Below are 13893 nucleotides of genomic sequence, written 5' to 3'. Positions count from 1 at the left end.
CTTCCTAGCTACCAGCATACTGTACCCACTCCTCTTCCCACTAGCCTGCAGGGTCAAGTTCAAACATTTCAGTCTGGCAGATAAAGTCTTACTTAGATTTCCATATATGTCCCTCTTCCATTTGAGTTCAAGTATGCCAAATTCTTACCCTTTAAAAAAAAAGTGACATTTTTCTCTGTTCTGAAGAGCTTTGTGTATGCTGCCTTTCTAGTTGGTTAATTTCTCCTTCATAACATGTAAGTCATATCTCCATTGTGTGCTACATCCTCCCGGGCTCTCTGCAGCGCAGTAACTTCTTGTTGTGTACTGTGAGAGTTGTTCTTATGGATCATTTCATATTACAGCACCATTCCCATCCGGTAGGATTGTTCTCACTTCTCATGCCCCCACTAAATAGCAGAACCTTATTCATGTTTATTCCTCCATGTCTTCCAAAACACCGTGTCTGGAACAACAGAGGATGTGTCTGTAAATGTTTGTTATATGACTAAATGGAAAAGCACTTCACAGTATGAGAACACTGACAGATGCTTAGCCTGTTCTTTTGGTAATGTGAACCAGTATCTGGAACTTATTTATAAATCTCTGTCTTGTTAGTTTTTTAAGCACATACTAATAGTAGACTTGCATCTGTAGCCAGTGACTGTGTTATGGTCAAACCTGCTCTCATTTCTAAATCTGATTATGACGCACAGAAGTCCCCGCCCATTGCTTTTCCTTTTTTTCCCCAATAAATTCACTTGCTTTTGTTACTAGTGAACCCTGAGTATGCTCTATTTGGAACTCATGTAGAGTTCACACTGTATTTATGCTTACTGTTGTAAGTGTATATGTATACATACATATCTATTTTGATTTCCTTGTGGAAAAGAGTCAGACTCTTGGACACTATTACATGTGTAGTAATGATAGCAACTGTTTACATAGCATGTGACTGTGTGCTATGTGCTCAGTGTTTTATATACATTAACTCATTCTTTCCTAATTGGGATCCTATGAACTCCTTACAATTACTTGCATGATAGTTTTCACGTGTAAAGAAGCTGACTCTTAAGCCCAGCATGGTGGTTCATAGCTTTAATCCCAGCACTTGGGAAGTAGAGGCAGACGGATCTCTGGGAGTTCAAGGCCAGCCTGGTCTACAAAGCGAGTCCAGGACAGCCAAGCCTACAAAGATAAACCCTGTCTTGAAAAAAAAAATTGAAGCAACAGCAGCAGCAGCAGCTAAAGGGCATCTTGTTAAAAAAGATCACTGAACTACTCATCAGCAGGCTGGGAGCTGAATACAGGAATTCAGATTCCATAGTCTATTTTTAACTTTCAACTAGTATAGTGTACTACATAGGGTTATATAACTATTTTGTTTAGTATCTTTTACAGTGTAGAGTATACAGAATGTGCGGGGCATGAAAGTGATAAGGTCCAATATATTTTGGCTGTACAAAACTCCTTTTGAAAATATTCTGGGAAAATACTTTCTCGTGTAATAGGTCCCTTTAGGTTAAAATTTTGTGTATTGATTTGTACTGAGTGAATCTGAACTTCCTATTTTTCTTTGTAGTTTCCATGCCTTACCCAGATTGGACTGCAGAACTGCCTGTCTTCTTTTCCCAAGGCTCACTTGACAGCTGTGGATCTTTGCCCATGCCGTGGCTTTCAAGCTGTACTCCTGCAGCTTGTGAAACACTTGTTTATGGGCACAGAGTGATCTGGAGTTAAATACAAAAATCCCTCGCCACGGAACGGCAATTTATTCTACATGCCAAGTTGGCAGAAGAATAGACCTTTGGGGGGCTGTGTCTAAAACAGGTAGCCAAGATATTAGGAGGTTTCTAATCCAGACCCATGCTAATAAATAGAATGGTAATGAAAGTACTTTAGTGAACTCTTTGTAGTTTATATTTTATACTTAGTCTGATTTGGAGTGGGCAGTCTAGTTTCACTAATTGACTAATTTCCTCAAACAAAAGTTTTAGAGGTTTAGACTAATAACAAATTACACTATATATGTTAAAAAAATTTTAAAGATATGGGATCAAGTTTTACAAATATTTCATGAGCCAAGTAGTGTCTTATCCTGGCCCATGAACTCAAGTTTGAATGCTTCTATTTTGGTAGATAGAAAACATTTATTTTGTTGGTTCTGCAATTGAATACATAACATCGAATAAGTCATTAAGTTATACAGAATAAGTTAATCCTTTTTAAAAGTTATATTTGTTTATTTGTGTTTGTGTGTGTGATATGGTGCTTCTGTGAAGGTCAGAGAACAGCTTACTGGAGTCAGTTTTTTCCTTCCACCGTGTAGATCCTAGAGCTTGGATTTAGGTTGTCAGGTTTGGTGTCAAGCACCATTTTGTGAAGTGCCCATGATAGAGCTCAGTGTTAGGGGCCCTTGCCTAGTATGTGCTTGGCCTCCAGTACCACAAAACAAACAAAAAATACGAATTAGTTATTCAAATATGTTTTTTTCTTTGTTCTAAGAAAAATAATGACCCCTAGTCTTTTTACCAGTAGTAATAGGCCTCATTTATTAATAGTTCCTCAAAGTTAGGACTCTCAGGAGCACAGAGTGGAGATTTGGGGGTTGGAGCACAAATCTTCTGTGTGAAGATGGCACTGGCCTTGAAAAGGGTGCTGTAATTTTAATAGATCCTTTTTTAAATATTTTTCTTTTTAGCTTTATTTAACAATTTTAAAACTATGTTTATTTGTGTATGCACACACATGTGCATGTTTATGGTTTATGGTGAGTACAGTTTATGGTAGCTGGTTCTTTCCTTCTACCATGTGGTTTCCCAGGATTAAACTCAATTTATCAGGTTTGGTGGTAAGCATCTTTACCCTCAGAGCCATCTTGCAGGCTCATGGTTTTGAAACTTAAGTATTATTAAGTCTTAGGCCATATCAGGTACCATGTTTGTTGTTAAGGGAAGGAAGATGTTCTCTGGTCTTAATTTATAAACATTTGTAGTCTTGAAATTATATGCTAGTCTACCAAGAACAAAAATTATAATCAGTATGACAGTTGATGGGATTTTTTGTTTTGTGTTCTAAGAAAAATTATCACTATATAGCTGTAGCTGCCTCAACCTCACTGTGTAGCTAGGGAGGCACTGAACTTGTCAATCTTTCTGCCTCAGCTTTCTTGAGTGCTGAGTTAGGAGGCATGTGTCACTATGCCTGGCTAATGGAAAATTCTTCACTGCCACAGTCTCTTGGCCATCTCTGTTTGAAAGGCCACTGATCTGTGTCCAGAGCCTGCCTGACTAGTGAGTACATAGTCAGATATAGTTCTTAGCATCTGAGAGCCAGACATTCTCTGCCAGAGGCTTCTGAATCTTTCACACAGGACTTACAGCAGCTGGAGTCACCTGTCACAGTGGAGTGGACTGCTATAATGATTCTTAGTCAAGCAGCAGTAACATTGTATCATGTTTAGAATGGAGAGTCAGGTACTTGGAAGGACTGACTGAAGTGCTGCATCAAGTCAATCTTTAACATATGTTAAAGCCTCTTGTACCATCTCTGATGGCGGAGATTTCCAAACTTCCTAATATAGCACTACCATCTTTAATTTACCTGTAGATTTTCTTGGCATATGATAAAGTTACCTTACTGGACCAAAAGGATTTTGAACTTACAGATTTGGGGTCGACAGGGAGCTTACCAGCATTACTCCCTACTCTAGGTTTAATTTTTGTTTTGGTATTTAGCCAGAATACCTCTAGCAAATCTGGGTGTCGTTACACAAACCTGTATTCCCACTACTTGGCAGGAGGACCAGGAACTTGAGGCCATCCTCCATTATATAGTGAATCTGAAACCTGGGCTACATGATACGCTATCTCATCTGTCTTTCCCTCATGCTAATGGGAGAACCAAGGGGTTAGACTTGTCAGGGCTTTACTGTTTGAAAAAGCTTGGGTTAAAAAAAAAATGAAAGCATTATATTTACATATTATTTTGAAGAGTTGTGTAATCTTTGGGGTAAACTTTTTCATTTGGACAAGAAGGGATCAGACACTGCTGATATTGTCAATACAGCAAAATGTTGAGAATAAGGCAGTCTCTAGATTTGGATTCCCACTTCTGTGTCAACTTGATGTTTCCTGTGTCTTCTGTAACATACTACCACAAACTTGTTGGCTTTCAACAACAGAAAATTGTTCTTCTCAGTTCTGGAAAACAGATCTCTGAAACCAAGGTGTCAGTAGGGCCATATCCTTCTTGGGTATGTGTGTTATATTTACTACCACATGTAGCTTATCTGTTCATCTGTTAATGGACTCCCGTTATTTCTACAGTTTAGGATATGAGCAAATGCTTCCATGAATGTGGCTGTACCGATATCTCTTTGAGACACTGCTTTCAAATTTCGATTTTTATGATACAGACTCCACTTTTGGATAGAAATGGTAATTGCGGGGCTTGTTGTTTATTTTGTATTAAAGAATCACCATGCTGTTTATATAGAAACTGTACCATTCTATTAATGGACACAGATTTAATTTTTTCACATCCTTTAAAAACATTTATTTTTTGTTAATTAATTTATTTTATTTTTGAGAGAGTCTCACTATGCAGCCTCACTCTCTCAGAACACACTATGTAGACTAGGCTGCTCTGGAATTCAGAGATCTGCCTGTGGCTGCCTCAGGAGTACTAGGATTTAGACAATTGTCACCTGTAGTATTGGTTTGCATTTCCTCAGTGATTGTTGGTGTTAAGTACTTTCTCATGTACTTTTGGCCATTTGTAAACAAAGAGACCTCTTTATTCAAGTCTTTCCCCCCATTTTTAAGGTTAAGTTGCTTCTGTTAAGTTTTAAATGTACCCTATACATTCTAGATAAGCGTCTTTATCAGGTACCTTGGCTTCTAATGTTTTTTCCTGTTCTAAGGGCTGCCTGAGGTGTCTTTTGGTGCCCCCCCCCCCACAAAAGTGAGAACACTGTTTTCATCAGGATTTATTGAAATTAAAGCAAACACAGAATAAAAACAAAAATGGGAGTTAGGCTTGTACTAAACCCAGCCTCTGGCGCTGGGCTCTATGAGAATTGTTTGCAGGCGAAACAGGCAGCCTTAGAGTTCTCCTGAGACATAGCAGCAAGGTCAGCCTCACAAGCAGCACTCCCTGGTGCTGACAGTTGGAGGCTATTCTGGGACCCAGAAGACTTTGTTTTGTAAGGCCCTGTGCTCCCAGATTAACTCTGGCTTTGGTCAACCCTCAGTCACTTTTAGCCTTCTATCCAGAGAGCAGTGGTAGGTACAGTAGAAAGATCATAGTGCCCATATTATTGATAAAAGAAAGTACCTTCGCTTAGATAGAGCATGTCTTTACTACATGCTGACCGTGAAAACCTTTATTTACTAAGCAGTTTTCGGAATAACTCTTTTAGATTAAGAATTAAGTACATACCTCTATTTCAGAGCTTATCACAAACATTTACTTTAGTAGTATTCTTGTATGTCTTTAGGAATACAAGCTAAGAAAAGTACATTTAAGCCACAGTGGAAGAGAGTATACTTCAAGGCAAAGAAGTTCTCCTGTTTTTGTCATGGTTAAAACCCAAAGATTGTTTAGCTTCCTTCCCAAGGGAAGGAATGAGCTCTTGTCTGGAGACTTAAGCAGAGCTCTGGGCAGAGGCATGGGCAGAACTTTGCAGATGGGTGAATCTGCTCATGGACCATGCTGCAGTCATGAGTCAGCAGCACAGCTGCAGATGGAGTGGGCAGAGGACATCTAAATTTAGTCCTTATTCATTGGAGAGGATTTCAGGGAGCATCCTCTCTCTCATCCATGCTCTAGTCATATCTTCCTGGAACCAATGCCGGTGGGTGGAGGAGAAGCAATGGTAGTCCAAGGTGTTCAGACAGCAGAGTCCTGTGGCTTTCTTGCTTTGTAGCACCCTAGGATGGTTATTTCCAGTTCACTCATGGCACATACTTTTTTTTTTTTTAAACGTAACTCCTGGATTTAAGAATCCACATCACTCTGAAAATGAGAGAACTTTCTGAAATTAGACATACAAATTCCTAAATCTGACTAGTTCTGAGATATTTAAAATCAAATTACTTTCCTCCTATAAGCACTGGGCTTAAGCCATGGTGAGTGAGGATAAAATACATTTTTGTCTGTGTGGCTATTAATGCATTGGCTTAAAAACAACAAGAACTGTTCCCAACTGTCTGAGGTGGGTAGATTCCCAGTGTCGTGGATGGGAGCGCTGAAATTTGGTTAGGTACCCCTGTTCAAGGCCATATGCATTGGCAGAGCTCTGTTCTGACTGTAAACACTGATGGTTTTAACAATATATTGTCCTTCACTTTGTAGAGGAAATGGGGAGTGGTTTGAAGAGTTGGGGTACTTTATTTTATTTAAAGTAATTCAGAGATTGTTGTTCTGCCTAATCCCCCCATCTGCCTCTGGAGATCTCTCTCTCTTTCTCTTTCTCTCTCTCTGTTTCTCTGTCTCTGTCTCTTACCCTCTGTCTCCTTCCCTTTCCTGTCTGCACTCAAATAGTTGTACCATTTCTATTAAGTATATGAAAAAAATGAGTCTTACATAGTTATATACTTGGAAACAGGGTATTTTAATAGACTGTTCAGTCAGTGGTGGGTGTTGGTCTTAGATGATTATCAAAACTCCTAACAGTTGTAAATTTTTTTGGTGGTTCTCATGTACCTTAAGTTAGCTTTGAACTTGCTGTGCAGCAAAAGATGATGATAAACTCCTAATCCTGCCTGTACTGGGATTACAGATATGCACCACTTTGCATGGTTTATGAGATCTGGGGATTGATCCCAGGGCTTTGTTCATGCTAGGCAACTGAACTATCCCCTCAAGATTGTTAGTTTGCTAAATGTTAGTTATGTCAATGCACTGTTTTACTCTGTTTCATCAAATTCATTAATCAACAGGTGTGGTGGTGCACACTTTTAATCCCGGCATTCAAGAGGCTGACATGTGGGTGCTGGGCATCAAACCTGGGTCCTCTGGAAGAGCAACCAGTGCTTTAAATCACTCAGCCATTTCTCCAGCCCATAAATTAATAGTCTTTATTGTTTCATGAAAATCAGTTTCAAGTTGAGTGGTCTCTTGATACAGTTGCTTTAATTTATCCACTATTGCTTTGACATCATTAGCACAAATATCAGCATAAAGAAATGACAATCAATTTCCTAATATTATTGAGAAGGTAATTTTTTATTTGGCTAATGCATTCTTTCTCAGCTAATGTTTTAACTATTGCTTTGTTTGAAATATAGAGGAGGTTAAAAAAAAGAAATATAGAGGAGGGGAATCATGGGCAGGGTTTCTTATTTATTTATTTTTGGAACTCTGTCTTCTTATAATTTCTCATCATAGCCCAGGTGGCCATGAACTTGTGACAATGCTTCTGCCCCAGCCTCCCGAGTGCTAAGATTTAGGCATTTTACTGCTATGCTGGGTCATGGGCAGGGTTTTAAAAGGTAGTCTCATTTCTTTTTAGGTCCTGAATTTTCCTACTTTGTTATACTTGTCAACTATCTCCTCATTATTTGTCCATCCATACATTCATCTATTATTTATTTATTTATGGTTTGTCGAGACAAGGTCTCTCTGTGTAGCCTTGGCTGTCCTGGAACTTGCTCTGTAGACTAGGCTATCCTCGAACTCACAGAGATCCCACTGCCTCTGCCTTTCTAGTGCTAGAATTAGAGGCATGTGCCAACACATAGGCTTCTTTTTAATTCTGTGTTAAAATTGTCCTTTTCTTTTCTCTCCTTTATTCCTCTTATCTCCTCTTTGTAACTGACCTCAATATTGAAGTCTTCTGTAGCCTCTCAAATGCTGGGGTTATGGTATGTCCCACTATGCCTGAATTAACTAGATTTCATTGTGATTATTTTAGGCTTATTAAATATTTAAAGGCCTTTATTTAAAAAAACATGTTTTCCCCTACTTTCTGCTATGAAGGCGGAGAACAGTTTCTGTCTGCACCTAGAAATATACTTTCCCATGTCACTCGAAGCTATTTAGGAAAACACATGAAAACATTTCTAACACAACTTTTATAACAAAATGCTGCAGTAGCTTATCCATTTACAGCACTGTAGAAATAGTTTCAGTTATTCCCATTAATACTGAAAATAATATCTAATAGTGCTTCTAAGTTTAGAAGTCATCCTTCAGACACTTAATAGGAAAAATAGTGTATCAGAACTGCTGGCCACTGTCATTGTCCAGAGCACTGTCTCGTATGTAATAGAACTCAGTAAATACTTGTGAATGAATCAATGGGCTTTTCTTTTCAGGCCTGCATTGATGAAAATTTGGACATGGTGAAGTTTCTGGTGGAGAACAGAGCCAGTGTAAACCAGCAAGACAACGAGGGCTGGACACCCCTACATGCAGCAGCCTCCTGTGGTTATCTCAACATAGCAGAGTGAGTGAGCGTCTGTTGCGGGTTTGCTGCAAACTCCTCTGCTTCTCAGAAATGGAATTTCACAAAGATTTTTTTAAGATTTATTTATTTATTTTTAATTATTTATTCAGTGTTCTGAATGCATGTGTGCCAGCAGGCCAGAAGAGGGCACCAGATCTTATGGTGCCACCATAAGATGGTTGCGAGCCACCATCTGGCTGCTGGGAATTGAACTCAGGGCCTTTGGAAGAACAGCGCATGCTCTTAACCTCTGAGCTATCTCTCCAGCCCTCACAAATAGTTATAATCTTTCTAAATTACAGAAGCAGAAAGTTGACTATTAAGAGCTAGCTGACACTGTGTTTTGTATCATTGCTAAACACACAAAATTAGAGTTCTTAACTCTAATTTTTGTTTGCTTCTGCTTTTGTGTAATTAGTATTTTCTGGACTATTCAGCGGCAGCATTAGCCTGGTGTGCTGTCTGGCTAATTTCCAAAAAGCAGAACACATGTGTGCAAGTTGTAGATTTTTTTTGACTTCTCTATAAACCTGTTTTTATTTATTTGTTTGTTTTGATAAGTATTACTTCAGTAAATAGCAAGCTGTGTGCTGGCGCACATAGGACCAAGGCAAGGCAGTGATCGGCAGTGTGCTCCCCAGTGGTTGAATGACTGTGTTTAACATGTTAGTAGTTGCTGACCTCCGTTGGAGAGATTGCCTTTCTTAGGGTATGTGAATTCTGATCACATAGTACCTACTATATGAGAAGCACAAAATAAATGTCGTATATTAAAGAATGATCAGGAATTTTATTTCTAGTTATGAAAGAAACTTTGGCAAAGAAAAAAGATTTCAATAAGCATTTTTAAAATTAGGGCAAATTTAGATTAATAAAGTAAATCTATGTATGGTCTTTTGGAAATCAGATTGGTGAAGTTCTTTTTAAATGATGTGGGGGCTAGCACATTTTTTTCTTATTCGGTAAACAACAGGCATCCATGTAAAGGTCTGAGAACTACATTTGCCCAGGTTTCCTGGAGCGTCTTTAAATGGCTCAGTTTCCTCTTGACACATGGACTCTTAGATGGAGAAGTTAAACCCAGGGGATATCAGAGCAGTGACACACGAGGCCAGCACAGGTGGTGGTTAGGTTGTTGCTTAAGATGATAGGTAACTGGATTGCTCCCACAGCCAAGACCTCTGGGTAGCAGAGTTTTCTTTGTTCTTCATTCCTCTCCCTGTTATGTAACAGGAGAGATCTATAACCTCTTCATCGCCTAGACTGCCTGCTTCCATTTCTGGCGGAATGTTTATGAGTGAGCTACAAAATCTCATTACAGTCAAGAATTCAGTTTTTTTTTTTTTCTTTCTCATTTTTCTAAGGCCAGCTGACTCTTAAAATTAGAGTAATAGGTGGTGTCTTCTTTATGGGAAGTTGCATATAGAGAATTATTGTAGTGCTTTCTGTGGTTTCTTTAATTCATTTTTAAGGAAAAACATAATGCCTTTAAAAATAAATTTAAAATTAGAAATACTTTGGTCAATCAAATATTACCTTGACTGAAGTTAGTTTATCAGTGACAATCACAAATTATTATGCATATGAATGTCTGCCCACAGTGAGCTCTTTCACTGCAATCCACTGCAGAGGTGGGTGGAGCTCGGGCTGGCCTACCCTAGTTTACCTTGTAATACACATATTTTTATTAGACAGTTTTTATTTTACTGTCTTTACTTGTAATATTTTTATACAACAGATCAGAGAAATAACATGACTTTCAAAATTTATTTATTAATTTATTTCTATTTGCTTATTTATTTATTTATTTATTTATTTATCTTTCTCCATAACAATTTTTTTATTCTTTTTAAAATTAATTACACTTTATATAACATGATTATTTAATTGTGGATTGGAATGGAGCAATGACTCAGAAGTTAAATATTGGCTGCTGTTCTATAGACCTGAGTTAGATCTGTAGCATTGACATGGCTGCCTACAACCCTCTATTAATTACAGTCCCAGGGGATCTGGCACCCTCTTCTGGCCTTTCAAGGGCTGTGCACACATGTTGCGCATAGACATTCATTGGAGCAAAACACCCATACACACAAAATAGTAAAAAAATATTTTGTAAATTTAATTAAATAGAGACATGTATCAGCCTGTACCTCTGGCTGACCTTTGGCTCTGTTTGGCCTCAGCAGCCCTTGAACTTCAGTCCTTCTACCTCAGTAGCCCAAGTGAAAGTACAGATGTGTGCTTTTTCTACTTTGGCAGCTGTTTGTCTTGACGAACTTACACCATAAACTTATTTCTAGGATAATTGTCACTGGCTTTCAAGGGAGTGGGAATGAAGGACAGAGAAACTGGCTTTATTGAGGAGACCCACAACCTTTCTATTTCATTCCTTGGTGATCCTTTTTGTCACAGATTTTTACTCTGTATGGGTGTGTGTGTTTAGAGTTTATTTTTCATTTTTGTTCAAGGAGAGTATTAGTTAGCTGGATTGTTCCTAATGATGTTTAATTCAAAAGCAGCAAATTGACATTTAGCATGACTTATAGTTTATTGCAATGCTGATATATATTGAGATTTTTTAAAAAATACACATTTTATTTTCACATTTTCCCTTAAGAGTAGCAAAGGGAGCCAGTGAAGTGGCTTAACAAATAAAGGCACATGCCACCAAATCTGACTGCTCAGGGTTGATCCTTGGAACTTACATGGTAGAAGAAAATGAACTGAGACCTGCAAGTTGTCATTTGACCATCTTATCCACAGATAAATAAATAAATGAATAAATAAGTAAATGAATAAATGTTAGGAAATAATAGCAAAATACCTTTTATCGGTGCTCAGTGGGGCTTTTTGCAGGGACATGTGTGACACTAATGGCAATTCTGAGCCACTTGAGAGTTACCAGGCTCCTCCTGTTTCCTGTTGCTTACTAGTGCATATGTTGATGTTCACCCTTTTTCAGTACAGTTAGTGCTACAGGTTTTCATTTTCTCCTTTGAACTGGAGGGAATGTGGAAAAATGGGAAGCTGTATTCGTTGGTAGAATCTGGTTTTTATGATCATTAGCCCGAGAAAATGTCAGAAAGGGGAGAGGTGGCAGCCTGTGTGACCCAAGGACAGACCTGACCTAGACCCAAGGATAGACCTGACCTTTTAAGGGATAGATAAAGTGTGTGTGCTGTGGAAGAGGTGCAGCTAATGTTTGCAGGAGCAGGAAGGTGCATTAAGGGCAGGAGAGAGGGAATTCGGTTGGTGGGAACAGGCAAAAGATTCTCAAAGGCAAAAGTATTTGAAATGGACCGTGAGAGATGTAAAAGGTATCTGTCTGGGAGATGAGAAGAGAGTGTTCCCTTCTCTTGTAGGAAATACCTCACACTGAGAAGCAGAGCTGGGTGTAAAAGATTGGGGGCTTGCAGGCTAATAAGCAGTTGGGTTTGATTAGAGTATATGTTTCAGTTCAACCAGGCTTATTATATATACTATTTGTATATTGATTTTTTTCAGGGTGCAGAAGTTGTGGTTGAATGCTCACTTGGCTTGAGGGGAAGAAACCAGAAAAGAAAAACTCTTGACTCTGGAGAAATGAAGGAATAATTGGATACAATAACTGGCATTCAGTAGATTTAAAAATGCAGATAGACGGAATTAGCTTTAGAGTTGAGGAAGGTGTCTTCCTCTGAGTCTCTAAGGGATGGAATGCCACTTAGCTGTGTTTTAGTCAGTGTTATATTGCTGTGAAGAGATACCATGAACACAGCAATTCTTATAAGGAAGACATTTAATTGGGGCTGGCTTTTAGGTTCAGATCATTGTCAGCTAGAGAGGTAGCTGAGACTTCCACATCTGGATCTGCAGGCAGCAGGAAGAGAGACAGACAGACAGACAGACTCTAGGCTTTGCATGGGCTTTTGAAACCTCCAAGCCCACTCCCAGTGACACATTTCCTCCAGTAAGACCACACTTTCTAATCCTTTCAAATATCGCCACTCCCTGTTGACCAAGTATTCAACTCTGTGAATATGTATGGGGGCCACCACGGGCTGTATATGTAGAGAGTTGGTACATCAACATTTGTTGAGACCCTATTATGCTGTTATACTAGGCACCAAGAAAGCCAAGCCAAGCTATACTTTTACTTTTATTTTTATTTATTTATTTTTCCTTTGCCAACTCTCAAATGCGCAAACATATATATTGCTTAAAAAAATCTAACCTGTGTAAAATGTAATTTTTTTAATATTACAGTAGATCAATAAATGTTGATTGAATTATTGATGTTTATTGAATTGTTGACTCAATTGAAATATGATTTATATAGTTTTTCTTTCTCTTTTAAGCACTTCTGAGTATCTGACTACTCCTAGAATTATTGGGATTCTAATTGGCTAAAACTAGTTTGATCTCAAAAGACTGAGGCTAATAGCTTCTGCCATGTACTATTTATGTGATTTTAAGAAATTGACTTTTTTCTTAAATTTTTTTTTAATTTTTATTTTTTTAAGACAGGGTTTCTTTGTGTCCCAGACTTGCTTTGTAGACCAAGCTGGCCTTGAACTCACAGAGATCCACCTGCCTCTGCCTCCCCAAGTGCTGGGATTACAGACACAAGCGTGACTCAATTACTTAACATGTTTGAACTTTGATTCTTTAGGGAATTTTTTTTTTTTTACATTTAATTTGTATGTTTGTGTGTGCAATGGTTTGCATAGGAAAGTCAAGAGGGCCACTTGTCTCCCGTTCTACCATGTGAGGACTGACTTAGGTGGTTGGGCTTGTCAGCAATCCCCCCACCCCAGCTAAGTCATCTCTCAGACTCTGAACCTCGGTTTGTTTTTTTTTTAAATAAAAGGTAAGAGTACTTATCTGCATTTACATTGTCTTCATCATAATTTTGTTTAAGATTGATGTATGTGTGTGTGCTCGAGAGAGGTGGGGAGCGAGAGGGGGAGATGGAGAAAGGTGAGAGGGTGGGAGATGGGGGAGAGGGAAATGGAGAGGAGAAGAGGGGGAAAAGAAAGCCCTTTGAAAACTAAAAGGTGCAGGTAAGGTACTGAAATTATCAGCTCTTTCTTCTTCAGGGTAAATATTCTGTATGGATTAGAATATGCTTAGTATTTTTTTTTTTTATGTTTCTTCTTCAGTAATTTAGTTTCCTTTATGAATGAAGATTTACATACTATACTTGTGGAAGTATAATTCATGCAAATTCTTTTTTTATATAATTTATTTAATGTTATGCTCATTGGTGTGAAGGTGTCAAAGGCCCTGGAAATGGAGTTAGAGACAGTTGTGAGCTGCCATGTGGGAACTGAACTCAGGTCATTTGGAAGAGTAGCCAGTGCTCTTAACCACTGGGCCATCTCTCAGGGCCCCAATTCATGCAAACTCTAATGTGTGCTTTATTCTTCAGCTTTCGTACCATTGGCAGTACTAAGTAAACCTCACCTGACACTGCAAAC

The 13893-nt window shown here is 38.5% G+C and overlaps 1 protein-coding gene across 4 annotated transcripts in view; it reads left to right on the top strand.

Annotated features, from left to right (window-relative positions):
- The window catches only part of Ppp1r12b (protein phosphatase 1 regulatory subunit 12B), a 213103-nt gene that overhangs the window by 41769 nt on the left and 157441 nt on the right, over positions 1-13893 (top strand). For all 4 annotated transcript variants that reach the window (XM_055598056.1, XM_055598059.1, XM_055598055.1 and 1 more), the window contains exon 2: positions 8301-8431. In XM_055598056.1, coding sequence (XP_055454031.1) covers positions 8301-8431 — 131 coding nt within the window. The remainder of the gene's footprint in view (positions 1-8300; positions 8432-13893) is intronic.

The sequence above is a fragment of the Psammomys obesus genome, unplaced genomic scaffold, assembly GCF_907164565.1.
Source record: "Psammomys obesus unplaced genomic scaffold, mPsaObe1.curated_primary_1811, whole genome shotgun sequence".
Taxonomy (NCBI): Eukaryota; Metazoa; Chordata; class Mammalia; order Rodentia; family Muridae; genus Psammomys; species Psammomys obesus.
Note: the sequence above shows the minus strand (reverse complement) of the source record. Positions and strands in the feature narration are given on the sequence as shown.